The sequence below is a fragment of the Giraffa tippelskirchi genome, chromosome 14, assembly GCF_054371585.1.
Source record: "Giraffa tippelskirchi isolate mGirTip1 chromosome 14, T2T-mGirTip1v1.2.pri, whole genome shotgun sequence".
Lineage (NCBI taxonomy): Eukaryota > Metazoa > Chordata > Mammalia > Artiodactyla > Giraffidae > Giraffa > Giraffa tippelskirchi.
The window spans coordinates 64,233,707-64,260,263 of record NC_137288.1 but is presented as its reverse complement, the minus strand read 5'-3'; the positions used below and the strand labels follow the sequence as shown (position 1 = coordinate 64,260,263).

The 26,557-nt window shown below is 38.9% G+C and overlaps 1 protein-coding gene across 4 annotated transcripts in view; it reads right to left on the bottom strand.

Moving 5' to 3' along the window:
- Positions 1-26,557, bottom strand: part of DCC (DCC netrin 1 receptor) — a 1,991,552-nt gene that overhangs the window by 171,753 nt on the left and 1,793,242 nt on the right. For all 4 annotated transcript variants that reach the window (XM_081562140.1, XM_081562141.1, XM_081562142.1 and 1 more), the window contains one exon: positions 610-705. In XM_081562140.1, the coding sequence (XP_081418266.1) occupies positions 610-705 (96 nt within the window). The remainder of the gene's footprint in view (positions 1-609; positions 706-26,557) is intronic.

Sequence of the window (26,557 nt, the reverse complement as noted above, 5' to 3'; positions counted from 1 at the left end):
TTCCTTGAGCCCTGTTTTTCCCCTCTGCCTCCTCTATGGTCCAGCTCACACGACAATTTCCAGAAGTGATAAGCCCTTGAAGCAGCCGATTCTTTTAGTGTTTACAGGTCTTTGGCACTGTTGGGGTGAGCTGCTGGACCAGCTCAGAAAGAAGTTGCTGTATGACTCAGCCCAGGCCAACCCAGCCCCGAGAGGGCAGTTTACGCTTGTCAGTATCAGCTTGAAGGACCCTCTGCAGTGAAGCAAGTGTCCATTCAGACACCTGGTGGCCTTTCTGCAGAGACCCTCCTGCCTACATTGAACTGATTTGAAATAAGCTGTCCAGAGGAATGAACAATGGTGTCAGGACACCAAAATATGAAGCTACTGGAAAAAAATAAAGAGAATAAGGGATCTACATTCTCTAAGTCCATGGACTAATTTATAGACTGACTTCCTCTCACAATTTTGATAACCACCAAAATAATAAATTGTGTGTGTATATATACACATAAGGCTTGGACATGACTTCATACATTTTTTTCTTCATTATTTGTTTTGTTTCACTTTGGTTTGTTGTTTTCACAACTCAAATGCCTCGTGAAAAAAAGATTAACTATTTCAGCTTACCTGTGATAGATCGGGTGGTAGCACTTTCATAAAGAGGAACTCCTTCTCCTGCATTGTTAAAAGCTTTTAGGGAGATGACATAATGGGAACTTGACTCTGGAGAAAAAAAGAGAAAAAAAAAATGTATGTGTGGGTTTATTTAATGTGCTGAAATACTCAGGATAAACATTTTCCTGAAATCAAATTGAATATAGTCAATTAAGCAAACAGTTGAAAAATGAGTGAGCTTGATTCTGGGAAGAAGGTAGCAGTGGTAGCAATATAGTTTTTGATCTTCCTGAATCTCCAGGTAAAAAGAGACAGAAAGACTAGATGGAGGCATTCAGATTTTTATGACAAAATGAGGTGATGGGGTCTATATGTTCACATCCTAAAATACCAGTGGATGTAGACAAACCACCAAGGCCTGTAGAACCCACACATTATTAGTATCTGTGGGAGAGAAATTAGAGGGAAACATTAATCCTGAAAACAGAGTAATTCTAAAATAACTACCAGGTAATGCTATTAATTGAAAGTGCAATAGACCAATCTGAGAATAGTAAATATAAACACTTGGAACAATAACCTACAAACTCTTTCTGGGACAGGGTTCACCCTGGTGACAAACAATTGAAAATACATTTAAAATTGATGAGCAGGTCAGAAACAACAGACATGAAAGGAAGAGAAAGTCCAGATCAAAGTAGGAGAGAGGAATAGTCTTGAAAACTTGGAAAGCAAACTGCCATCATTTTTACTGTGCACCAGGGTTTGGCCAACTTTTCTGTAAGAGACCAAGATAGTCTATATAGCTTTGAAGTCCACCTAGTCTCTGTTACATATTCATCTATGTTTGCTTACAACTCTTCAAAAGTACAAAAAGCATTCTTAGTTCAGTGACGCCCAAACAAAAAATAGGACCTGGACCAGATTTGACCCACAGGCTACAGTTCCCTGAGCCCTGAGCTCTAGTGTAAGAAAAACAAGAGGACAGGGAGCTCTGTGTATTTAGAAAAGCTATTTGAATTTCTGGGCATGCAGGGAAACAAATCTCATAAAAGCAAGCACCAAAAATCTGTCGAGGTTAAGTTTCTTACAAAATAAAATGAGGACACTATCATACCTACAGACAAAAAAGAGGATCAAAAGTCAGCAAGAAAAATACATCAAACCTGCAGTTTGCTTTTCCAACGTGAGCTAAGTACCGTTAAGAAAACAAAATGCCAGAGATGCAAGAGTAACATAAATCAGAATGATTAATATTCAGAAATGAGCTGGTATATTTTGAGAGAGAATTATATTTAAGTAAAGAAGTAATTTTAGAAGGAAAGTGTAACAAGGTGAATAAATAAATGCAATAAGGAGAAAACAAAAACGAGAGTAAATTAAGAAAGAATAAAGAAAAACACAGGAAGAAATGACAAATATCACAGCACACACACACACTCGAGAAGGAAGAACTTAACACTGGAGTAACAGTTGTCCTTGAGGAAACAAAATCAAAGAAAGGGAACAGAACAAATGCACAGAAAAAAATGCAATTCAAGAAACTTTTGCTGACTTAAAAAAATCTTTTAGGCATGTGGACAAAAAGAACACATGATTTATAAGGAGGAAAATTAGATTATTATCAGATTTTTTGACAGCATCATTTTGTGCCGGAAGAAACTGAAGTGATTTGAGACACTCAAGGTAAGAAAATGTGATTCAAGGATTTCACAGTCAACAAAAGTTAACTTTAAATATAAAGGGCTGTTATAACAGTTTGATAACACCCAAACTGTTATCAACTTGCAAGGAATCAGGAAATATTGTTCCCCTGATCCTGAGAACCACTGGAAAATGAGCCTTAGATATTTAAAGTGACCGGAGAAATACTGATCTAATAGCTAACTGAAGAACAATAAATTTAATGAACTAAGACTAATTGAGGGTTAAAAGGAGAAATTTTATTTTGCAACACTACGTGTTCTGATACTGTCCCCATATTATAATCATAAGACAAAATTAAGGGAGAATGGGCATAAAACATTTAGAAAGGTTATATATATATAAAGGTTTATATATATATATAGGTTATATATATATATAGGTTATATATATATAAAGGTTTATATATATATAGGTTATATATATATAAAGGTTTTTATAAATATAGGTTATATATATATAAAGGTTTTTATATATATAGGTTATATATATATAAAGGTTTTTATATATATAGGTTATATATATATAAAGGTTTTTATATATATAGGTTATATATATATAAAGGTTTTTATATATATAGGTTATATATATATAAAGGTTTATATATATATAAGTTATATATATATAAAGGTTTATATATATATAGGTTATATATATATAAAGGTTTATATATATATAGGTTATATATATATAAAGGTTTTTATAAATATAGGTTATATATATATAAAGGTTTTTATATATATAGGTTATATATATATAAAGGTTTATATATATAGGTTATATATATATAAAGGTTTATATATATATAGGTTATATATATATAAAGGTTTTATATATAAAAACATTTTAATAATTATTGATGGTGAAACTATTATTAGTGTTACTCTGATACCAATGCAATATGAGATAGAGCAAACAAGAAATCATGAGAAAGTCTGATTCTGTTGTACCCTATGTCCTTCAGATTGGGATCCCTGGTGTGAACAAGGACACACACATGTAAAGGACATACACATGTAAAAGAGAAGAGATGAAGTATTGTGTTCCTAAAATCTAATTGAAAAAATCAGTTTAAATGCAAAAGATATTTTATCTCTAATTCTGCCCACTGAAAACATCTAGAAACACTGACTTAGTGACGCAGGTATCTCTTCACCCAAACCGAGATTCTGAAACAAATATATTTTGCACTGCAAGGAACAAAGGCTTCTTGGAGAACTGGTTGATTCCTAGTCTAAGGCAGAAAATACAGCAGTTGAGCTGGAAGAATCCTGACATGCCAAGCAGAAAGGAAACCATCAAAGAATAACAGGATTGTGTCAAACGGATTCTGAAGTCAAGTTGGAAGAGCTTCCACAGAACCAAAGATGAGGATAAACAGCTTCAATAAATAAAAAAGTTGCAATGAAGTTAAACTTAGCCAATACATATGAATGTCAGAATTCATAGATATTTTAAAGAATAATAAGAGTCGGTCATTCCTGAATTGGACAGGGGAGCAAACTACTGTCTTCAAGTCTGGGTCATGAGCGAAATGTTTAGCATGTCCTTCTTAAACAAACTCTACCAGTGTGCAAACAGTATATTAAGGGTGTATCCTATTATAATAGTATTCCAACTAATAAGGGACTGATAACATGCAAATACCGCTGTTTTTCAGCCCAAATGAACAAACTAAACATTGAGAATTCATGATTGCTAAGATAAAACAGAGAATCTAGACATTATATACCTAATGAAATAGGGCATCCCAGGTGGTGCTAATGGTAAAGAACCCGCTTGCCAATGCAGGAGACATAAGAGATGGTGGTTTGATCCCTGGGTCGGGAAGATTTCCCTGGAGGAGGGGATGGCAACCCTCTCCAGTATGTCTGCCTGGAGAATCCCATGGACAGAGAAGCCTGGTGGGCTACGGTCCACAGGGCTGCAAAGAATTGGACATGACTGAAGTGACTTAGCATGCACACCACAATGAAATAGTACACTACCCTCTTGTCTGGCTGAAGGGATCAAATCTACTTGTCTGATCAAGCTTCTGGATCCAATTGCCAATTTTCAGAAAATACAGCCAAGAAACAGGGTGAACTCTAACTTAAAATAATTCATGAAGTGATACATTGGTTGCATGTGGTTTTCTGTGTTCGTGTTTGATTTTACAACAGCTTTTAAAATGAATGAATTTATCTCTGACAGTGTTCTTTGAAAACTGATTAGATGGATTTTTCTTCATGAAATTTTTATGTGACCTAAATATTCACCTTAAAGACTTGACATTCCAAACCACAATGACACAAGAACCACAATATAACAAGGAGAATAAAATAAAATTACATTTAATTCAGCCAAAGGGCTTCCAGTCAGTGACTGCTTCGCCTACAAGAGGAGATATTTATTTTTAGATTTATGTTGTCAATCTGGTTTACCAAAAAAAAAAAAAAAGTGATCAGTCAATAAGTGTTAAATGTTGTTGGAGAGAAAAGAATACTTGGAAAGGATGGACCTCTCTTGCCGGGTTACAATCATAATTCTGGGCAGAGAACACAATGAAAAAGTACATAAAATTAAGCAGAAAAGTATGTCATACAAGGTAATAATGCTACATGAGTTTAGAGGCCTAAAAACTTCGTGAGGGATTAACTCCTTAAGGAATTATCAGACTTAGAACCAGGACTAAAGGGCATGGGTAGGATTTAGAGATAGAAGGATGGTCATGGATCACAGCCTTGAAAAACTCAGCAGTGGCCGATGGACTGGAAAAGGTCAGTGTTCATTGCAATCCCAAAGGGCGGTGCCAAAGAATGTACAAATAATCATACAATTTTGCTCATTTTGCATGCTAATAAGATTATGCTCAAAATACTTTAAGCTAGGTTTCAACAATATGTGAACCGAGAACTTCCAGATGTACAAGCTGAGTGTAGAAAAGGCAGAGGAACCAGAGATCGAATTGGCGACTTCTGCTGTATCACAGAAAAAAGCAAGGAAATTCCCCAAAAACGTGTGTTTCTGCTTCATTGATTATGAGAGAGCCTTTGTGTGGATCACGACAAACTGTGAAACATTCTTCAACAGATGGGAATTCCAGACCACCTGAGAAACCTGTATGCAGGTCAAGAAGCAACAGTTAGAACCTTACATGGAGCAACAGACTGGTTACAAACTGGGAAAGGAGTATGACAAGGCTGCATCGTCACACTGTTTATTTAACTTATACGCAGAGTACATCATGTGAAATGTTGGGCTGGATGAATCACAAGTTGGAATCAAGATTTCCCGGAGAAATATCACCAACCTCAGATGTGCAGTTTATATCACCCTAATAGCAGAAAGCGAAGAGGAATTAAAGAGCCTCTTGAAGAGAGTGAAAGAGAATGAAAAAGCTGGCTTAGAACTCAGCATTCAAAAAACTATTATCATGCATCTGGTCCCATCATTTCATGGCAAATAGACGGGGAAAAAGTGGAAACAGACAGATTTTCTTTTCTTGGGCTCCAAAATCGCTACAGATGGTGACTGCAGCCACAAAATTAAAAGATGCTTTCTCCTTGGAAGAAAAGCTATGAGAAACCTAGACAGCATATTAAAAAGCAAAGGCATCACTTTGCCAACAACTGTCTGTACAGCCAAATCTTTGGTTTTTCCAGCAGTCATGTATGGATGTGAGAGTTGGACCATAAAGAAGGCTGAGGGCTGAAGAATTGATGCCTTCGAACTGTGGTGCTGGAGAAGACTCCTGAGAGTTCCCTGAACAGCAAGGAGTTCAAACCAGCCTATCTGAAGGGAAATCAACCCTGAATACTCACTGGACAGACTGATGCTGTAGCTCCAATACTTTGGCCACCTGATGCAACAAGCTGACTCAGTGGAAAAGACCCTGATGCTGGGAAAGATTGAAGACAAGAGGAGAAGAGGGTGGCAGAAGATGACATGGTTAGATGGCATCACTGACTCAATGGACATGAATCTAAGCAAATTCGAGAGAGGGTGAAGGATAGGGAAACCTGGCGTGCCAGAGTCCATGGAGTGGCAAAGAGTCAGAGACAACCTGGTGACTGAACAACAGCAACAGAATAAAATACCTCAGAGAAAAGATGGCTCAGATGGAAGATACAGTTAGGAAGATCATCAAAACACTTTTCCATTAGGAAAAATAAACTTTCTAGTTATTAGAGTGAAGTCACAGTCTGATCTCAAACATATATAAACTACAATGTAAACATTTATATTAGATTTGTAACATGAGCAACATTAGATAAGTAACATAAAATTACTTCTTTTGGGTGAAATTGTATTTAATTTACCAATATACATGTACTATATATTTGTGTTTGTCTATATATTTCTTTCTGGGCTTCCCTGGTGGCTCAGTGGTAAAGAATCTGCCTGCAACGCAGGAGAAGCGGGTTTGATGCTTGGGTTGGGGAGATCCCCTGGAGGAGGAAGTTACAACGCACTCCAGTATTCCTGCCCGAAAAACTTCATGAACAGAGGAGCCTGACTGGTGGGGTTGCAAAGAGTGAGGCACAACTGCGCATCTTATAGTTTCTACGTGGCTGTTGTAGATCTTGATGGCTGTTGACATCTTGACTAAGGAAGACCAGACCTTATTACCCACTCTTCCATGAATACATACATATTTGAATGTAGTTGTACATGTAGGAATCTAAGGTTATAGACAAGGGGCCACGGACCTGGATTCAGTTCAGAGATATATGATTTTGCCAGCACAAATTTATTTTATTTAAATCATTTGCCAACATTTGAAAATTTGCGGATTTCCCATAAAACTCTGTATTTCCACAAAACTCAGACAACTCTGAGCCTGCTCTCCATAGGCTAGTGACACCCTGAAACTGAGTGCTGGCCCCTCTCCTTTGATGAATTATTAATACTTAAATGAATTCCTGTCTGGCATACTGTAGGCCATGTTGTCTTTGACACTATAGCCAAATATTTCTACCATTCTCTCCTCCCTCCCTCTCTCAGGTTTGAAAACAAAGACAGAAGCAAAAATAAAATTCTAACTTCTAAGCATGTAAGTTTGGCATTCCTGACATCTCTCTCTCTCTCGATAAAGAAATATGTATTATTGTTTACTTGCGCAGTTGTGCCTGACTCTTTGCAACCTGAGGAAGCAATAGGATCTTTTCGGGCCTCCATCAAGCGTGAACCAATATTGAACCAGCTTCAACATCAATAAATATATCATTCAGTTACTAGTTACTTCCCCAGTAGCTCAGACAGTAAACATCCGCCCACAATGCAGGAGACTCAGGTTCGATCCCTGGGTTAGGCAGATCCCCTGGAGAAGGAGATGGAAACCCACTCCAGTATTCCTGCCTGGAGAATTCCATGGACAGAGGAGGCTTGCAGGCCTAGAATCCTTGGGGTCGCAAAGAGTTGGACACGACTGAGCAATCAACACTTTCACTTTCAGTTATTAGTGGACATAGGACTATACTGCTTTGAACTCCTTTTACACTGTGATGGAGGCATTTCATTTAAGTGTGTACTGAGGGGGAAAGATTCTATGAGACGCAGAGCAAGGAAGGAGGAGGGTTTGTGTTTCCGCCCCATACAAAAGAATGTCATTTGTGAGTGTACCACTAGAGGGCAATGTGGAGCTACTTTTCTGCACATGCTCAGAGCTCAACTTTAAAAACAAGTAATCACAAAAGAATTGCCTAGAATTACTCCCTCTTTAGACACATCAAATGAATTAAACACATTTAATATTATCATAATGAATTCCAAATGAATTAATCATTAATTATGGTCAGACCCCATTGTTCGAGAATACATTTAATGACAATTATGAGAGTAAATTTATTTTTTGGATTTGCTAAAATGTTACAGATATTTAGGCTTGAAAACATGTCAGTTGCCTCTGAAAAATGATGTACAGCAGTATTCTCTCATTTGAATTTACTCTGACTGAATCGTACTGAGATAACTTGAATTTTGGTGGATGTCCATGAGGGTTATTTTTAATTATGGATATTCTCGGTGATTCCACAGATTTCAAATTATTCTTCAGATTTATACCATCGTTTGGCCAGCATTTCCTATCGAATACATCACACTGGGATAAAGAAAGATAAAAAAGTACTTAATAACTCTTTGAGCATCCAAAACAGATGGCTTCTGGCCAGTATCTTATTTGTGTCCAGAAAAGAAGGAAATAAATACACATTTATTGTTTACAGGGGTTGGACAAGGAATGCGCAACAGGAAGACTTTTTGGGTCTTCTTCCCCAGGGACTGGGTAGGTGAGAGACCCATTGTTTTGAGAGCTTTTTTTGAATCTTGCCTGAAGGTAGTGAGATGCATGCATCTCACTGGGGCTGAGAGAATCAAATGACTTGCAGACAGCTCCTCAGGGGCTGGACCAAGATGCTGCGCTTAGTAACAAAAGCCAGTAAGAAGAACATCATTATTTTTAATTAATATTTGGTGTGAACTAAATGCCACTGGCATGTGCTAGATTGACAGCCCAGAGTCCTTTATTCATTACAGATTATGCACTTCGCTCAGTGGCCCCATCAATGCCAAGTGCTTGTCGGGGCCCAGTCTCCATGTCCCTACATCTTTCGCCCTCTGTGAGCACTGCCAACAAGTCAATTAGAGAAAATTAGAGCAGTAACTGTCTGCCTATCGCAGACGCCGGCTCATTGCAGAGAACCAGGGTGACCCGAGACACAGAGTAGAGGCCACTGGATCCCTGTCAGAGGGTAGATGTGACTGGACACCTCTGACCCCACCGGACCTGAACTGTTTAATTAAGGGTAATGGGTGGACAGCAAACACAGCCGATTGCACTGATCTCTTAAAAGACTGAGCAATTCATATTCGAGAAAGCTGCAATTTATATAGTACATTCAATATTCAATTCTACCCCATCATATACACCTGTTTGCAAATTTAATCAACAACTAATCTAACTAGCATCCTTTGAAGGTTTTCTTTCTTTCTTCCTTCCTCCTTTCCTCTTTTTTTCTCTTTTCTAAGAACACTATCCAGAGAATGGTCAGATTGTAACATCACTGGCTCATTAACCAGTCTTACTGGTACGAAACTGCACATTCTGAAACCTACCGGTTCGAAAAATGAACCCAAAGAGACTGTGCGACAAAACCTCTCACTTACATATTTGTTATTCTTCATCTATTCATTTGTTCCTTTACTCATCAATTATCATGTAACATCTTGTGTGTCTAGACAAGGTTATACATTTTCTAGGGTATGTAAGGATTGAAACAAACAGGCCATTCTTTGCCTATCTTTTAATGGAGAAGCTATGTTAGAAGTTTAAAAATAAATCAGAGCGAAAGCGTTCTGGAGTCAGCAAGGCTGTGCGGAGAAGATGGCAGTTTTGCTGACTCTTCTGATGAAGAAAGGTTGAGGAAAGAGAGTGAAAGAAGCAAATACAAGTAAACCGGGCAAGGCGGTTGTGGAATCATGCGTGTTAGAATGAAGACTCGGAGACCGACAGTTTCCTCTCCTCCTTCTTTCTCCCCCCTCCCCCGCTCCCCCATCCTCCTCCCAGTAGTATTTGTTAGATGTCTAATTAGGCCCTTCATTCACTATATAAGTCCCCTACATATGAGCCTCTAAGTCAGGAACTTCATAAATGCGAACGTGCATTCGCATGTCCAATCATGTAAGTTAGTTCCTGTGTCCAGCGTACATTGTCACGTGCGTGCATCCTCTACAAGTGGTCATGCTTCTGTGGATTTTACTGTACAAGTACTGCATAGACAACAGCAGTACAGTATCTTTATTTCAAGCCCAGCATGTCTGTAAACAAGCGTAAAAGCAGCGGTGATGTAGCTGGTAATGCTAAGGAGTGCTGAGCGATAACGACGGAAACAAAAGCGAAAATAATTGAGGGAGTGGAGTGAGGTGAAGAGCTGGGGCGAGGTCCGCAGAGGACTTCGTGCTGTGCGTCACGGGCCACTTCCTAAGGAAGGCCTGATGGAAGTGCAGGCCCGGAGAAAGGACAAAGAGAGACAAGAGGAAGAAAGAAGGAACTGGAGAGATTCATGATGCAGGAAAGGGCAAGGGGATCTTCTTTATTGGAGGAGGCGCTGTTAAATTTTGAGGCCCAGGACCTGAGCATTGAACAGTGCTTGGTGCATGAAGGTTGCGACAGCCGTTTGCAATGCAAGCCAGGGCCACCATGTCATCTATGATGAGAAAAAAAAATAGAGCTACTACCCAGACATCGCTGGATCATTTTTTCAAGAGGGTCGATAGAACTGAATCCAGCAAGGAAGCTATGCCGTCATGTCAGGAGTGAGTGAGATCGCAGCTCGCCCTCCGTCTCCTATCGCTGACGATCTAGCTTCAGCTCTCACATTTCCACCTCCTCTCCCCGCTCCAGTCAGTGACTCTCCTTGCCTGTTCCCTCGATGCCAGTCCCTGCATGCCAGCTGTTGTACTGTACCACTGTACACTTCAAGGTACTGCACTGTAAGATTTAAAATGCTTCATTTTTTTGTGTGTTTTTTTGTGTGTGTGTGTATTATTTGTGTGAAAGTATTATAAACCTATAGCTGGTCATGTTAGCTGGGTATCTAGGCTAAATGTGTTGGACTTATGCACAAACTGGACTTTAAGAACACGCTCTTGGAATGCAATTCCTTTGTGTGTAGGGGACTTCCTTTACCTCCTATCCTTTATTTAATCCTTCCCTCAGTCCAGGGTCTGGCATACAGGAAGTTCTCAGCAAATATCCGGTGAGTGGATAAATGATCGCCCCTTTTTGTAGGTCAGTAGGAGAATTTTTAACTCCAAAGCTCAGCCCTTTATTCTTGTCTTTTACTGAATAAAGAGATGGTGAGTAGAATAACATTTTGAACAAGTTTCAAGCTGTGCTTTTAGAAATATTAATCCCCCAGAAGTAGGTAGTCCAGGAAAAGCTGTTTAAAGCAGGTCTACTTCAGAGGCTAATTGTCCAGGCAAAGATCACAGAGGCCCGGTCTCAGGCGGGAGAGCGAATGCAGGGTGAAGGGGGTACGTGGGGAACACAGTGCGGGGGTACGTTTGGAGGGACGAGGAGGAGGGGCGAAACTGAGAGGGACCCCCAGATTCTGAGGCTGAGAGTCAGAAGAAATTATTGCTGGGACTAGACCATCGAGAAGGGAGAGAAAAGTCCCCGCCTCTGTCATGTTTGGTGGCACGCCATGCCATGAGAGGACAGGGAGGGGCCCCAGAGACAAAACACACGGGCTCCTCTGGGCTCTGGCCGTGGCGTCAGGACTGTGTATAAATAATCTCTAGTTTGGGGGACTCTTTCCTTCAGCCTCCGGGAAGCAGAGCGTTCCTTCAGATGTTCTTCCGAATGATCGTTTTCCTCTTTGCTTCCTACTGAAGTAACCAGCTCTCTTGGGGTTATTTAGGTTCAGACTGGAGATAGTGACGTGAAAGTCGCTCAGTCGTGTCTGACTCTTTGGGACCCCATGGACTGTACAGTCCCTGGAATTCTCCAGGCCAGAATACTGGAGTGGGTAGCCTTTCCCTTCTCCAGGGGATCTTCCCAGCCCAGGGATCGAACCCAGATCTCCTGCATTGCAGGCTGAGCCGCAAGGGAAGCCCGAGAATACTGGAGTGGGTAGCCTATTCCTTCTCCAGGGGATCTTTCTGACCCAGGAATTGAACTGGGGTCTCCTGTATTATAGGCAGATTCTTTACCAGCTGAGCCACCAGGGAGGCCCAAAGAGGAGCTAGTCTGCCTAGAATCGCTGGCTGTCTCTTGGTGAGTGCTACCTTTACTTCACACTTAAGAAAAGCAGACTTCCATGTGTACTGTGCTTTGACTTTAAAAAATAACTTTTCATCAATTTTCTCAGCTGTGTCACAGTGAAGTTAGGGCAGGGATGGTCACTCCCGTCTTAGTCATGTAGAGACTGAGATCCAGTTGCCAACATCTCAGCCAGAGAAGACCCAGGGAGACCTGACTTCCATGTGCCCAGACATGCTTCTCCGCCAGGATGGGAAGGTCTGGGGTTTGCTCTAGACTGTTCGGCAGAGCACCCTTTAGTCGCCAGTTAGAGCAGAATAAACATCCGTCACCTCTTTGGTGGGTGAGGTATGCTTTGGCAGCCAGCCCTCAGAGTCGTAGAGACAATTAAATGCTCAGATTGTAAAGTGCCACAAACAGCTTACAAATGGGGCACTTAATGAAATGATTTCTCAGCAAAGCTTTACATCAGGAAATTACCAGAGACTGTACAACCAAATACAGAGTTTTCCCTCTTTTCATTCACATTTTGCAGGGAATAATAAGTGAAATAAAAGACCAAGGTGAAAATATTGTATGACCATGTTAAGGACTCAGTTAATGAGAAACACAAATATCATTCGCTTAGTTAATTCAAGCAAACATCATTACTTTGGCTTAAAAATAATTCAGACTGACCTCCTAGCATAAAGGAGACACAGAAGAATTAAATAATAAAATAAAATGTACTTTGGTTAGGTATTGGAAGAGGAAGCCTATCTTTCCCTTTTATAAATGTCTTCTATCTTTTCTTCACTTATATATTTTGTCTCCTTTTTCTATACTTCTGGGTTCTTCTCTTCCTAACTCTCCTATTTATTCTGGGGTTTTGAGAGAGGGGATGGAAACTAGAGGGGAGAAGAGAAATATAAATGGAACAAAGAGAAAGAATAATAAGCACATGAATACAGAGGTGCTGAGGAAAGAGGCCAGACGCCGGTACAAGGAGGAGAGCTTTTGTTTATGAGCCCTCGCAGTACCAGATATCAACGTGGCCATGCTTCATCACACATATCTCACCCCACAGTTGGGTACCGTGATGCTGCCCACGCCAAGGATGAGAGAATTCAGCCCTGGCAATGGTCACAGAGCTCACGGACTAGCAGCAGTCAGATTCAAAGCCAGATCTGTCCTACTTCCGAGCCTACCCACCTTCTGGTCACGGTGGGATAAAGACTGAATGAGACAACAATGGTTTACACGCTTGTTTGAAGCAGAAAAGGAGAAAGAGTGACACAGGACAGAAATAACTGCAGGACCTCACCGCGCCTCAAGTTACGCAAAGCCCAAGTGGAATGTTTTAGCTTCTGGTGTCTGAGACGTGTTTGTGTGCGTCTGTGTGTGCGAGTGTGTCTAGCCTGCTCCATCTGTCAGCTTCTATATTCACTCAATTTCCTGCCTTCATCTGGGTAATGTGTCTTGTTATTTGATTGCTGACCTTTAATTAATCAGGATGCCAAACAGATGATACTCAAACATTTAAGTGACATACAGCCTGCACACACATATGTGTGTATTTATTTATAATTACAGAGGTTATTTCTGTATACGTATTCCTGCTTCTGCTTTCTTCATTATCTTCAGATTAAGTTCCATTTACAGCAACCCACAAAGCATTGTAAAACAGTGTTATATTGTGAATGATGTAAATGTTCCATAACTATACAGTCTGGTAGCCACTAGCCACATGTGACTCTTGAGCACTTAAAATGTAAGTAGCATGACTAGAATCTATTTTTTTTTCATTTTATTTACTTTAATTAGTTCAGGTTTAGAGAGCTGCTTGTGGCTGGTGGCTCCCACGGTGGATGGCACACCTATACAGAAGCTCTGTTTACCTTTTCTCCCAAGGTGTCACCATAGTTACGAAGGTCTTGTGGACGATGCCAAGGGAAATGCAGCAGGTTCAATGTGAGGGTTCTTGCTGCTATTTTTCTCTTTAAATGTGGAGTAACTCACTACATATACATACTATAATTTTATAGTTTGGGCTAAAGTTTAATAGATTTTATGCATATATTGCATACATATATCATATATATAATATATTGCACACACATACCACATATACACATATATATATGCATACATATATATAGGGCTTCCCTTATAGCTCAGTGGGTAAATATATGGGAATATCATACACACACATATATCATATATGTCACATATGCATATATATTGCAAGCATATATACATAAATATGTGTATAAATACATATACATATATCACACTTGAAGGTAAAAAACAAAGCATTTGCCTTATATTTGATTCATATATATATATGTGTGTGTGTGTGTGTGTGTCTGTACACACACACACACACACACATATCTTAATTGAGTCTATCTTCATGGAAATACGGAGAAGGCAGTGGCACCCCACTCCAGTACTCTTGCCTGGAAAAGGTTTCAACTGATGAAACTTTCGAGCATTCAACTTTTACAATTCTGTGCTTTGAAATCTGGATTTGTTGCTCATCTGAATGTGTACTTCACTCACGAAAATATGTTCAGAGGGAAATTAACTGCGTTAATAAATAAAAAGGGACATTACATTAATTATAAGTCTAAGGTGACTATAAACTTGAACTCATTTTTAACCTCATGTTTTCATAAGCCATGAAGAAATGAAGTCACAATAGTTAGGTAAGAATAAAGACCTGGTGAAAATAATAACCACCAATGAAAAATGGCACAAAGAATATCACATTTGGCCATTTGATACAAACAAATATAGTTTCTGACCTATGTTCTTAAGAAAATCAACTAGTATTTTAATTACCCACTCAGATTGTCTTGGGCTCAGGGGATAGAAGAAGAAGAGAAAAAAATCAGATGAAACCAAATGGACTTATAATGAATGGAGCCAAGGTCAAGTGAATGTCAGCATTGATAGTAACAGTTAGTAGATGTATGGGGAAAATAAAACATGCCATCATTATCAGGAAGACAGGGAAATAAGAATTAAAATACACCTGTTGATCCCAGCCAGATATACTGAATTATAACATTACTGGTATAGACTTGGGTTTTAATAAACGATTTTGTACATGACTGCTTTCCATTGACCTAGACTGTAATAGAGCTGCACGTCTGGAAAATTCTGCTGAAAGACTGTGAACCAAGGGAAATGATAAACAGCAATCTATCCGGTTGTGGGCGACGCGTGTGGTGAGGCTAGGCTTCCTCCAGCATCTTGCTTAGCGAGAACTAGGAAGAAGGTAGGTCGTCCCAGGAGAACATTTGGAGATGGGAACTAGAAGGGGTATAAACCTGAAAACCCCGCGGCAGGACGGCGTTAGTGATCTCACGGGCGCCTGGCCTTCCGGGACAATCACCGGGCGTTTAGGGTCAAGGCTCAGAAGGACAGAGTTCTTCCTTCTGGCTAGAGGCCACCCCAAAATGTAAAAAATTCAGTATGAATTCAGAGAGAAGGGAAAGGCCATGGCACTAGGAGTGTATAGACCTGAGTTAGAAATGAACTTGACTACTTAAGAGACACAGTCTTAAGCAATTTTCTTGACTTTTCTCAGTTCTATCCTTGCCTTTTTTAAAACCTAGATATGTGAATTATATTATCTTCATTTAAAATATATGTTGAAATTGGTATAGCCACTATGGAGAACATGACAGTTCCTTAAAAACTATAAGTAAAGTTACTATATAATCCAGCAATCCTCTCCTGGGTATATATTTAGCAACAGCTCCACTTCAAAAAGATATACATGCACCCCAGTGTTCACAGTAGCACTATTTATGATAACCAAGACATGGGAACAACCTACATTTTCCATCAACAGACAAATGGATAAAGAAGATGTGTTGTGTATACCCCCCCATAAACATACAATGGAATATTATTCGGTCATAAAAAAGAATGAAATAATACCATTTGAAGCAATGTGAATGGACCTAGAGGTTATCATACCAAGTGAAGTAAATCAGACAGAGGAATACACTTAACATATGATATCACTTAGACACAGAATCTAAAAATATTGATAAAAGTGGACTTATTTACAAAATCAAAATAGACCCACAGATATGAATAACAAAATTATGGCATCAAAGGGGAAAGGGAGGAAGATTTAAATTAGGAATTTGGGATTAACATACACATGCTATTATTTAAATTAAAAGATGCTTGCTCCTTGGAAGAAAAGTTATGACCAACCTAGACAGCATATTAAAAAGCAGATACATTACTTTGCCAACAAAGGTCTGTCTAGTCAAAGCTATGATTTTTCCAGTAGTCACATATGGATGTGAGAGTTGGACTATAAAGAAAGCTGAGGGCCAAAGAATTGATGCTTTTGAACTGTGGTGTTGGAGAAGACTTGAGAGTCCCTTGGACTGCAAGGAGATCCACCCAGTCCATCCTAAAGGAAATCAGTCCTAAGTATTCATTGGAAGGACTGATGCTGAGGCTGAAACTCTAATACTTTGGCCACCTGATGTGAAGAACTGACTCATTTGAAAAGATCCTGACACTGGGAAATATTGAAGGCAGGGGAGAAAGGGACGACAGAGGATGAGATGGCTGGATGGCATCACCGACTCAATGGACATGAGTTTGAGTAAATTCCGGGAGTTGGTGATGGACAGGGAGGCCTGGCATGCTGCAGTCCATGGGGTCTCAAAGAGTCGGACAAAACTGAGCAACTGAACTGAACTATTATTTATAAAATAGATAAACAAGGACCTACTGTATAACACGTGGACCTACATTCACTATCTTGCAATAACCTATAATACATATACATGTTGTTTAGTCGCTAAGTTATTTCTGACTCTTTTGCGACCTCATGGACTGAAGCCCACAGGATCCCCTGTCCATGGGATTCTCCAAGCAAGAATACTGGAGTGGGTTGCCAACCCAGAGATTGAACCTGCATCTCCTGCATTGGCAGGTGGATTCCTTGCCATTGAACCACCAGGGAAGCCCTGTAAATATAGAGAGACACACACACATTAAAAGAATGTATGTGTGTGTGTGTTTGTGTGTGTATGTGTGTGTATAAAATCACTATGCTATACACCTGAAACTAACACAACATTGTTAATCACAACTTTACTTCCCCCCCAAAGCTGTAAATAAGCCTTGAAAGGGAGCTTCACAAAAGAAGATGTAGAAATGGTTAATAAGCACATGAAAAAGGATAATGTAAGTTAAAACCACAATCCAGTGAGATGCCACCTCACTAACAGCACAGAATGTTGAGAGTCTGGAGCAACTAGAAGAATGTAGTGTTTCTAGTTGAAATGTAAAATGCTAACCTTGGAAAACTATTTAGCAATTTCCTTTAAAGTTAACATTCTCACCAGAAATCCAGCAATTCCCTCACAGATATTTACCCAAGGGAAATAAAAATATACATCCACAAAAAGTCCTTCATAGAATGTCTGAAGTGAAGTGAAAGTAGCTCAATCGTGTCCGACTCTTTGTGACCCCATGGACTCTTTGTGAGTCTACCAGGCTCCTCTGTCTGTGGAATTCTCTAGGAAAGAATACTGGAGTGGGTAGCCATTCCCTTCTCCAGGGGATCTTCCCAACCCAGGGATCAAATCAATGTCTCCTCTATTGCAGGCAGATTCTTTACCCTCTCTGAGCCACCACGGAAGCCCTTAGAGAATGTTTAGAGCAACATTATTAAGGATAGCCGAGACAGAAAATAACTCAAATGTTCAGAAACAAAACCCATAAATAATGACACTCACACAATGGAATACCATCTGAGTAATGACAAAAAAAAAAAAACCCATGGGCTATTTATACATAAAAATACATATTGATGAATTTGAGAACATTATACTAAGCGAAAATAAAAGATGCTAGACTCATAAAAGAATACAGATTATAAGCGTACATCCTTAGGAAGTTCTATGACAGGCCAATCTAATCTTTGCCATAAAAATGAGGACAGTGGCTGCTGGTGAGGGATGGAAGGATGACTGGAGGGAGATGTGCAGAAACTTTGTGTGGTGATAGAAATGATATGTAACCTGATTAGGTCCTTATTGATACTGGCGAATACATTTTTCAATATTTATGCAATTGTATCTTTAATATCTGAGCATTTTACTATGCATCAATTTTGCCTTAGTTTAAAAGAAAAAGCTACATATGTCTGGGGGGGTCAGAAAAATATGCTGATATAATACTTTAAAATAACTAGAGACTGGGTTAGCGTTCAATAATGGCGTTTGTTTTATTACTATGATCTGTTTTGAACGCCACTTTTTATAGCTTTTCATTATAAGTTTATTTAAAGTTTTGTTCACTTTTTTAATTTAAAGTTTATTTATTTAAAGTTTATTTTATTTAAAGTTTATTTAAAGTTTTGTTCACTTTTTTAGGGTCCTAACTTTATCTTGTATGCCTACTTTCTCTCAGAAACCTGCAAGAACCATCACCTTGGTGTAAGGGTGACCAAAAGCTGAGATTTTAGTTCACTCCTGTGCCCATGCAGTAGTGCTGGCAGTGTTCATTTTGTGTAGATTTCAAAAGGAAATGCAAGCGTGCTTCCGATTAGTCACTCCTCCTCTTTCTGACATTCACCAGCCCCACTTCCCTTTGAAAAGTATGAACTGGGATTGAGACCTGCCCCTGGGATAATTTACAAGGCAAGAGATGTCTCTGACAATTTCTCCTAGTTATTTTGAATATATTATTTAAGGGAGAAACAAAACTTTAAATAAATTGCAAAGAGAAAGATAACATTGCCATTTAAAAACATTTATCTGAATTGTTGCTTTATAATTTGTTGTTCATCTTATTTACGATATTTGTCCTTGAATCATTGTTGGGTGTTATATTGCGCCAAATCTGTCAAAACCCAAACTCTTGTCAATGAAGGAATTCAAAAGAGTATGCAGTAGTTTCTAAAAATCTTTCTCAGCAAAGATTTCCAAAATACACCATAAACAGAAATATTACTGGAGTAAGTATTTAACATTTTAAGGAACTAACTTGGATGGAGGACTTACTTGTTTCTATACATTTTATTCTGTTAGCTAAGCATCATTTTGTGTTCTACATTTACTCCTATATACGTACACTGCTGAAAGACATATTCGCTTTTGTATGAGTTACATTTACTTCAGCCCATTACTTTTAGAAATTCTTTATGTGTTGGAGAAAAGGCAAAGATTAAGTCTGAAAAATAAATTCAGAAATATAAGTAGGACTTGTTTAAATACCATTTCTAGACTCTGTCAAATATCAAAACTACCTGGGTGCTTTAAAGATTAAAGGGATTTTAAAATATTATAAAACATAATAAAGGTACAAATTCAAATGCCAAAGAGTGCTCTAAATATTTTGTTGCTTAAGAATTTTATTTTATTTTATTGAACATTACTTGAAATAGGAGGGCTAGCAACAAAAAGTAAGATTTTTTTCCTTTGCGAGTATAATTTTTCTGGCACTGTAATTATTACAAGATAATTCAACTCAAAGTGAAAATAATCAAGTAGGGAAGTACAATTAGATACTTAAACAATACTATAGTAGTTTCAACGATAAATAAAAAAAAATATTTTTCAGTGATGAATGTGAACAACTGATGTCCTTTTTTAGGATTCAAGATAATGAATACGGTATGAACTCTATTTGGCACATATATCGTATTAGGTAAGGTACAGCCCAAGCTGATATAATAAGGAAACACAAAATACAGAAGCTTCAAGTAGAAGTGACGATTCAGAAGTGAGCAGCCCAGTGTTGGTGCTGTGGCTCTGCCATCCTCTGTGACGTCCAGCTCCAATTCCTGTCATCTCTCAGCCAGGGAGAAGGGGAACAGACCTGAGTGTCCCCTGCGCTCATGCATTCTGGGAGGGGTCAAGGCCTGAGGATGGAAACGTCACACTTTTCTGCATTGGCCAGAACTTAGTCACAATGCCATCCTCAACTATAACAAAGGCCAAGCACGAAATCTGCCTTTAGCTGGGTGGCCGTGTGTCTTGCTAAAATCAGGTAGGTGGGCCCATTATTAAAGAAAGTCACTGCCTTTGGAGGAAATCAGAAGTGACAATTGATGGAAAGTTCTTTCCAAAAGAAAATGAGATAATTATCAGGACGTTTCAGAACAGTGGTGACTATTTACACATGCTCTCTTCTGTAATGCATGGACCAACTGGGAGAGAGGAACCTCTTTATTCACTCTGAAGGCGGGGTCTGTTTTTCTTTATTTTGTATACCCCTAGTGCCTATTTAGGGCTTCCCTGATAGCTCAGTTGGTAAAGAATCTACCTGCAATGCCCAAGATCCTGGTTGGATTCCTCAGTCAGGAAGATCCCCTAGAGAAGGGATAGGCTACCCACTCCAGTCTTCTTGGGCTTTCCTTGTGACTCAGCTGGTAAAGAATCTGCCTGCAATGTGGGAGACCTGGGTTCGATCCCTGGGTTGGGAAGATCCCCTGGAGAAGGGAAAGGCTACCCACTCCAGTATTCTGGACTGGAGAATTCCATGAACTGTACAGTCCACAGGGTCGCAAAGAGTCGGACATGACCGAGTGACTTTGATTTTCAGCGCCTACTACAGTTCCTGATAGACAGTAAGCACTTCAAGACTCTTTGCTAGACGGCAAAAGAGATGTGAATGGACCTAGAGACTGACATACAGTGAAGTGAGACCTAAAGAGAAAAGTACCACATATGAACACATATATGTGGAATGTAGAAAAACAGTACAGATGAACCTATCTCCGGGTCAGGAACTGACATACAGATGTAGAGAATAAATACATGGACGCCAAGGAGGGAAAAGGAGGATGCAATGAATTGACAGATTGAGATGGACATTTATACACTATTTTGTATAAAATAGTTAACTAATGAGAAACTCTTTTATAATGTGGTGACCTATGGGAAGGAAATTCCAGAAAAAGAACATATATGTATACGTGTGGCTGATCCATTTTGCTGTACAGCAAAAACTAACACAACACTGTAAAGCGACTATACTCACACAGATTTACACAAAGTAAAAATAATTTTTAGAAAAGGTAAACAAAATTGATACTCAAAAGGATTAATTATCTTTGCCAAGGTCAAACAGCTTTTAGCTGTTGAAGACAGGATTCTATCCAGATCTATTTGAAGTTTTTCTCCTAAGTGATTTTCCTGCAAGAAAGTTCCTGTGATAAAACAATCCATCTGCTTGAGAGAGGCTCTTCCTCTGTAAACTGGAATATAAAATCTGTAATGACTACAGCTTTGTCAGCAAAGGATTTTGGTATTTCTTTTGTGGAATGTGAAAGATACTCATGTTGGTCTCATAAATTTCCTGAGCAATCACCCACTGGTTTCTCAGCCTTTTTGATGTCAGAGAAGAACGTGGTTGACTGATTTGCAAATAAATAATTCTAGCAAGAAGGCTCATTTCCAGTGCGCTGCATTTTGGCTTATGATTATAAGCAATAAGGTTAACCCCTGATTAATGGATGTTTTAACAAATGCTCGATGCTAGAACACTCACGTATGCTCATCTCTTCCTTTGCCCATCAGCTGTAACAATTTCTGAACTGATCCGTTCAAAAACCATTAAATCTGGTAATGGACTGACTGGGCTCCCAACCATATGATGGTTTAAGTATTAATGCTCACTCAAGAAAGAAAAAGCTTGCTGATTTTTCTTTATCCTTGAAGGTAAGAATTCAGAGAGTTTGCTGAATATTTAACATGGGGTGAAATTTCCATCAACATGGGAAACATCACAGATTCTCAGTGAGGATGTATGTGTGCAGGTGATCATGTGGGAGATTCCTAAGAGGTCAGAGACTATATCTAGCGTTTACAAGTTTCAAAGTTATGAAATAACATATGTGGGATGCCAAGTGGGTAAATGACATATCTGGAAAAATACGGATGCTATGATATTATTTATACACAGGTGAAAAAGAGCTAGTAGGAGACAATTTGAATACATATACAGTTTCTTTCTCCCAAATCACCACCCTCCATTTATTTGTACCTTATTTTTGTGGACAGATTCTATGAAGGTGGGGATTTTTGAATTAACCAGGTCACCTTTGCCTTTGGTACTATGGTGGATGAATTAGGAGAAACCCTAAGTTTTGCGACCCTATAGTTTATGTGTCAACTTGACAGGCTACAGGGGACTCGTTAACCATGACTTCTGTGTGTATCTGCAAGGGTGATTCTGGAAAAGATTAGAATTTGAATCCATGGGTTGAATAAAGCAAATGACCCTCTCCAGCATGGGTGGGCATCATCCAATCCACTGAGGGCCTCAATAACATAAGAGTTGAAAGGAAGAGGGATTCACCCATTTTTTTCCCCAACTCGCTGCTTGAAGTGGTACATTTCATCTCATCTTCTCCAACCTCAGTGTGGGAGTTATACCATCAGCTCTGCTGATTCTCCAGCTCCTGGAGGAGGGCTGAATTACACTACCAGCTTTCCTGGATCTCCAGCTTGCAGAAATATCTATCTATCTATTTATCTATCTATACCTATCTATCTCTGAATGTACGTATCCATGTGTCTTTCTATGGATCTGTCTATGTATATATGTATGTATGTATCTATCTATGTACCTATATCTGTTTCTCTGGAAAACCTGACTAACACTGTGTTTTCCCTCTGCCTACTGTTCACTTCTTTCCCTGTAAGAAAATTCATGAACACTTGCGAGGTCAATGTGTTGGCAAAATAAAGATTATGCACTTGCCAGTCAACCTTGCAGCTACATTTCTGTGAAACAACACAGATGATTTATCTTTGTTTAGGGAAGAAGAAAAAAAAAAAAACCTTTATAAAACTATGTTAAGTGGTTTTATATATTTTATCTCTTTACCCTTCCTAATAACCTCACAAAAACTGCATTTTTATGTCTAATTTGACAGTGTGGGAATTGATACTTAAAGAGACTATTAGTTCTTCATGGCCTCCCAGATAATAAAAAGAAGGGCCAGATCTAAGTGAGCCTTTGATTCCAAGTCTAGTGTTCTTTCTACTTAGCCATAAGTGGCAATATTGTTTTCCTCTTTGGCACTTGATAATATTGATTGAATTACTGACTTACAGCATTCAAACACACTGATGCTCCAATAACTCTATCTAATTAGCTGAACAGACTTACCCAAGTAATTTGATTTTTGTTATTATAATGTTAATGATCTTGAATGATGTATGATTTTTGCACCTCTAATAAGTATCTCATTGATAATAACAAGGAAATCTAGCCTGCTCACTGACTCTCTAGGAAACCAGGTAAATCATTGGAGGCCTGCACTTACAAGTGAAGCGATTTGTTTTTAAAGAAAACAAACTACTCTGCTTTACAAATTATTGTACAAATCGTTATTATTCAATATATTTTTTCAATTGAATAAAAAGCATCTATACACTTTCTGTATTATAGGCAACTATGGATAGCTGAGGTGGGGGACTTAAGTTCAAAAGAAATAAAAACAAACATAGATATATAAAGAGGCCTAATGCATGTGTGTGTGTGTGTACGTGTATGCATGCATGCGAGTGTATACACATGCATGTGAAAGAGAGAGAAAAAGATAAGTTGGAAAAAATACTTCCAAATTTAAAATACTTTTAGTGCAAAAACAATATCCCCGAAGAACTTAAGTACAAAGTGCCTGTGGAGAAATGAGTCTGACTGCAGAAAATTACTCTAGAGCTTCGGAGGGACTGACTCCACTTGCTAGATATTTCTTAATGATGTATTTGACTTCCACAAGTATATCTTCTGAAAGGTGCTTAGCTTGATGTCTGTGCATGCGTGCTAAGTCATTTCAGTCATGTCTGATTCTGTGAAATCCTATGGACTACAGGCTGCCAGGCTCCTCTGTCCATGGGATTCTCCAGGTAAGGATACTGGAGCGGGTTGCCATTTCTTCCCCGCCCAGGGATAAACTCACGTCTCTCACGCTCCTGCACTGGCAAGCAGATTCGATATCACTAGAGCCACCTGGGAAACCCTTGTGTAGCACAGTGGTTAAGAAATACTTTGGAGTTCGGTAGTCTGAGTCCTGGTTCTGTCACTTACTTGCTAAAAGATTTGGTAAAAATCATTTAAGCCTTGTCAGCCTCAGTTTATCTAATTGGTGTTAGCCCACCTGTGAGCTGGCATTGATCAGAGCATCCTTCTCTTAGAATTATTGTGAGCATCAAGGGAGGCCATGCGTATAAAAGACACAGAGTTTTGCATAGTTTGGCACATGGTAGGTGCTGCAATAAACGGCATTTTTTGCTGGTATTACGGGCTGTGCAAGCCTTTCCACTATTGCTACTGTACATATTCAGTAGTTTCCCAGGTGTTTATTATATTGCAGGGTAAACAATATTATCTCCTTATTTTATGCAATACTATTAGCATTGGTTTTCTCCTTGTTTCCTCCTCAAGGTCTAATAATAAAATACAGTTCATATAAAAGTATATATAGTCTTCACATAGAAAAGTTTCCTATGTTTACAGTAATAGCCTATTCAGAAAAGAGAAAAAAGAAATCTGAAAACAGATTTTGTTTCCTGAAGATACACGATACTTGTTTCAAAAATAACTCCACCCTCCTTCAAACTGGCAGGAGCTGTCTTCTCCTCCCACACTTATTCTCCTGCAGGCCAGGAGTGCTTGTTATGCTCATTTGACAGATGGGGGAAACCAGGACACAAAGTCTAACTTGACCAACAAGAGAAAAATCACTTGCGCGTCACGCCGAGCATTTTGAAATTTCAAAACGTTTCCCCCTGTGATTCAGACAAATAAAGCAACAACAGAGAAAGTAGGTGCTTTTACCCTGTCACTGTCAAGAGATGGCAGCTCTTACTCTCTCTCATAAAAAATTCTTTACATAAATTCCATTTGACAATATACACAGCCATGCTTTTGCTTTCTGTATGTCATCAAACGTATATCCCACAGTTGGAGTCAACCTCTACAGTTGTACTGCAAGTTCTAAGCATAAAAGATAGTGTAGAAATAATACCAGGGACTTGGGGAAAATAATAACTATTAAGCATTGAATTTTACTCGGGATCACGAGATAACGTATTAGTAAAGAACATTGGTGGCGCAGTGATAAAGAATCTATCTGCCAATGTAGAAGGTGCAAGAGACACAGGTTTCATTCCTGGGTCAGGAGGATCCCTTGGAGTAGGAAATGGCAAATGGCTCCAGTATTCTTGTCTGGAAAATTTCATGGACAGAGAAGCCTGACAGGCTACAGTCTGTGGAGCCCCAAAGGGTCGGACACGACTGAATGACTGAGCACACGCACACACAAGGACATTGACAGGAACAGGGTCCAGTATAAAAAGAAACTCATCACCTTTATTCTCCAGTCTTGCAACTAAGTACAGTTTTGTGCAGCAACGTTATACCATGCTCTGATTTCTGCCCGGAAATGACTAATTGATGCATAAACCTTTGAATTAGATTAACATAAAGATAAATCATTTATGTTTATTTTTATGGATATAATTTCTGACCCTGCTTCTTTAAGAAAACAATTGGTTTTTGTTGTTTTGGTTTTTTTTTTTTTGCTATTAATGTGCTTTGCTCTCCACCAGAAAAGCCTCTGTGCAGTATTCATTGCATTTCATCCAAATTTCTTCTCTGTCTCTTGCTGGAAAACAAAAGCCCTGCCACATTAGAGAAAAAGTAGACAGGAATGCAGGCAAGACTGGTATTCAGTTTCTAATTTGCTTCTGTACGTTAACATAAGAGGTGTGGTTGATGAGCCAGAAGAGCAAAATTCCTTTGGAGAATTGAGGTATAATAGTTCCTTTGACTACAAAGTTAGAACTATTTTAGTCATCCCATTTCACTACCAAGATTCTTCTCACAGGGTCATTCCCAAACGCTATAAGGATTTCTTTACTGAAGAACACTGCTTTTTGTGTTCTTTCTTAAATTTTTATTTATTTAATATCTTAATATCGGTCATGCTGCTTTAGATAGTAGTTGGTACTTGGTTCAGAAAATGTTTCTTTAAAAAATGTAGAAGGAGATTGAGAAAAAGCAATTAAGATTGAGAGTTATATTTTTTATTACTTTCCGAGGGCTGCTGTAGCAATTCACAGGCATAGCTTGGAAATATCGTGAGTTGGGTTCCAGACTACTGCTAAAAAGTTAATCCTGCAATCAAGCAAGTCACACAAAGTTTTGGTTTCCCAGTGCATATAAAAGGTATATTTCCGTTATATTGAAGTAATAGCCTTATGTCTAAAGAAACAATGTACAAGCTTAATCAAAATACTTTAATGCTAAAAAACCACTAACCATCACCTGAGCCTTCAGCAAGCTATCATCTGTTTGCTGGTGGAGGGTCTTGCTCTCGATGTTGGGAGCTGCTGACTGATCAGGGTGGGATTTGCTGAAGGCTGGGGCAGCTGTGGCAATTTCTCAGGATAAGACAACAATGGAATTTGTCATATTGATTGACTTTTTCGTTCATGAACAATTTCTCTGTAGCATGAAATGCTGTTTGAT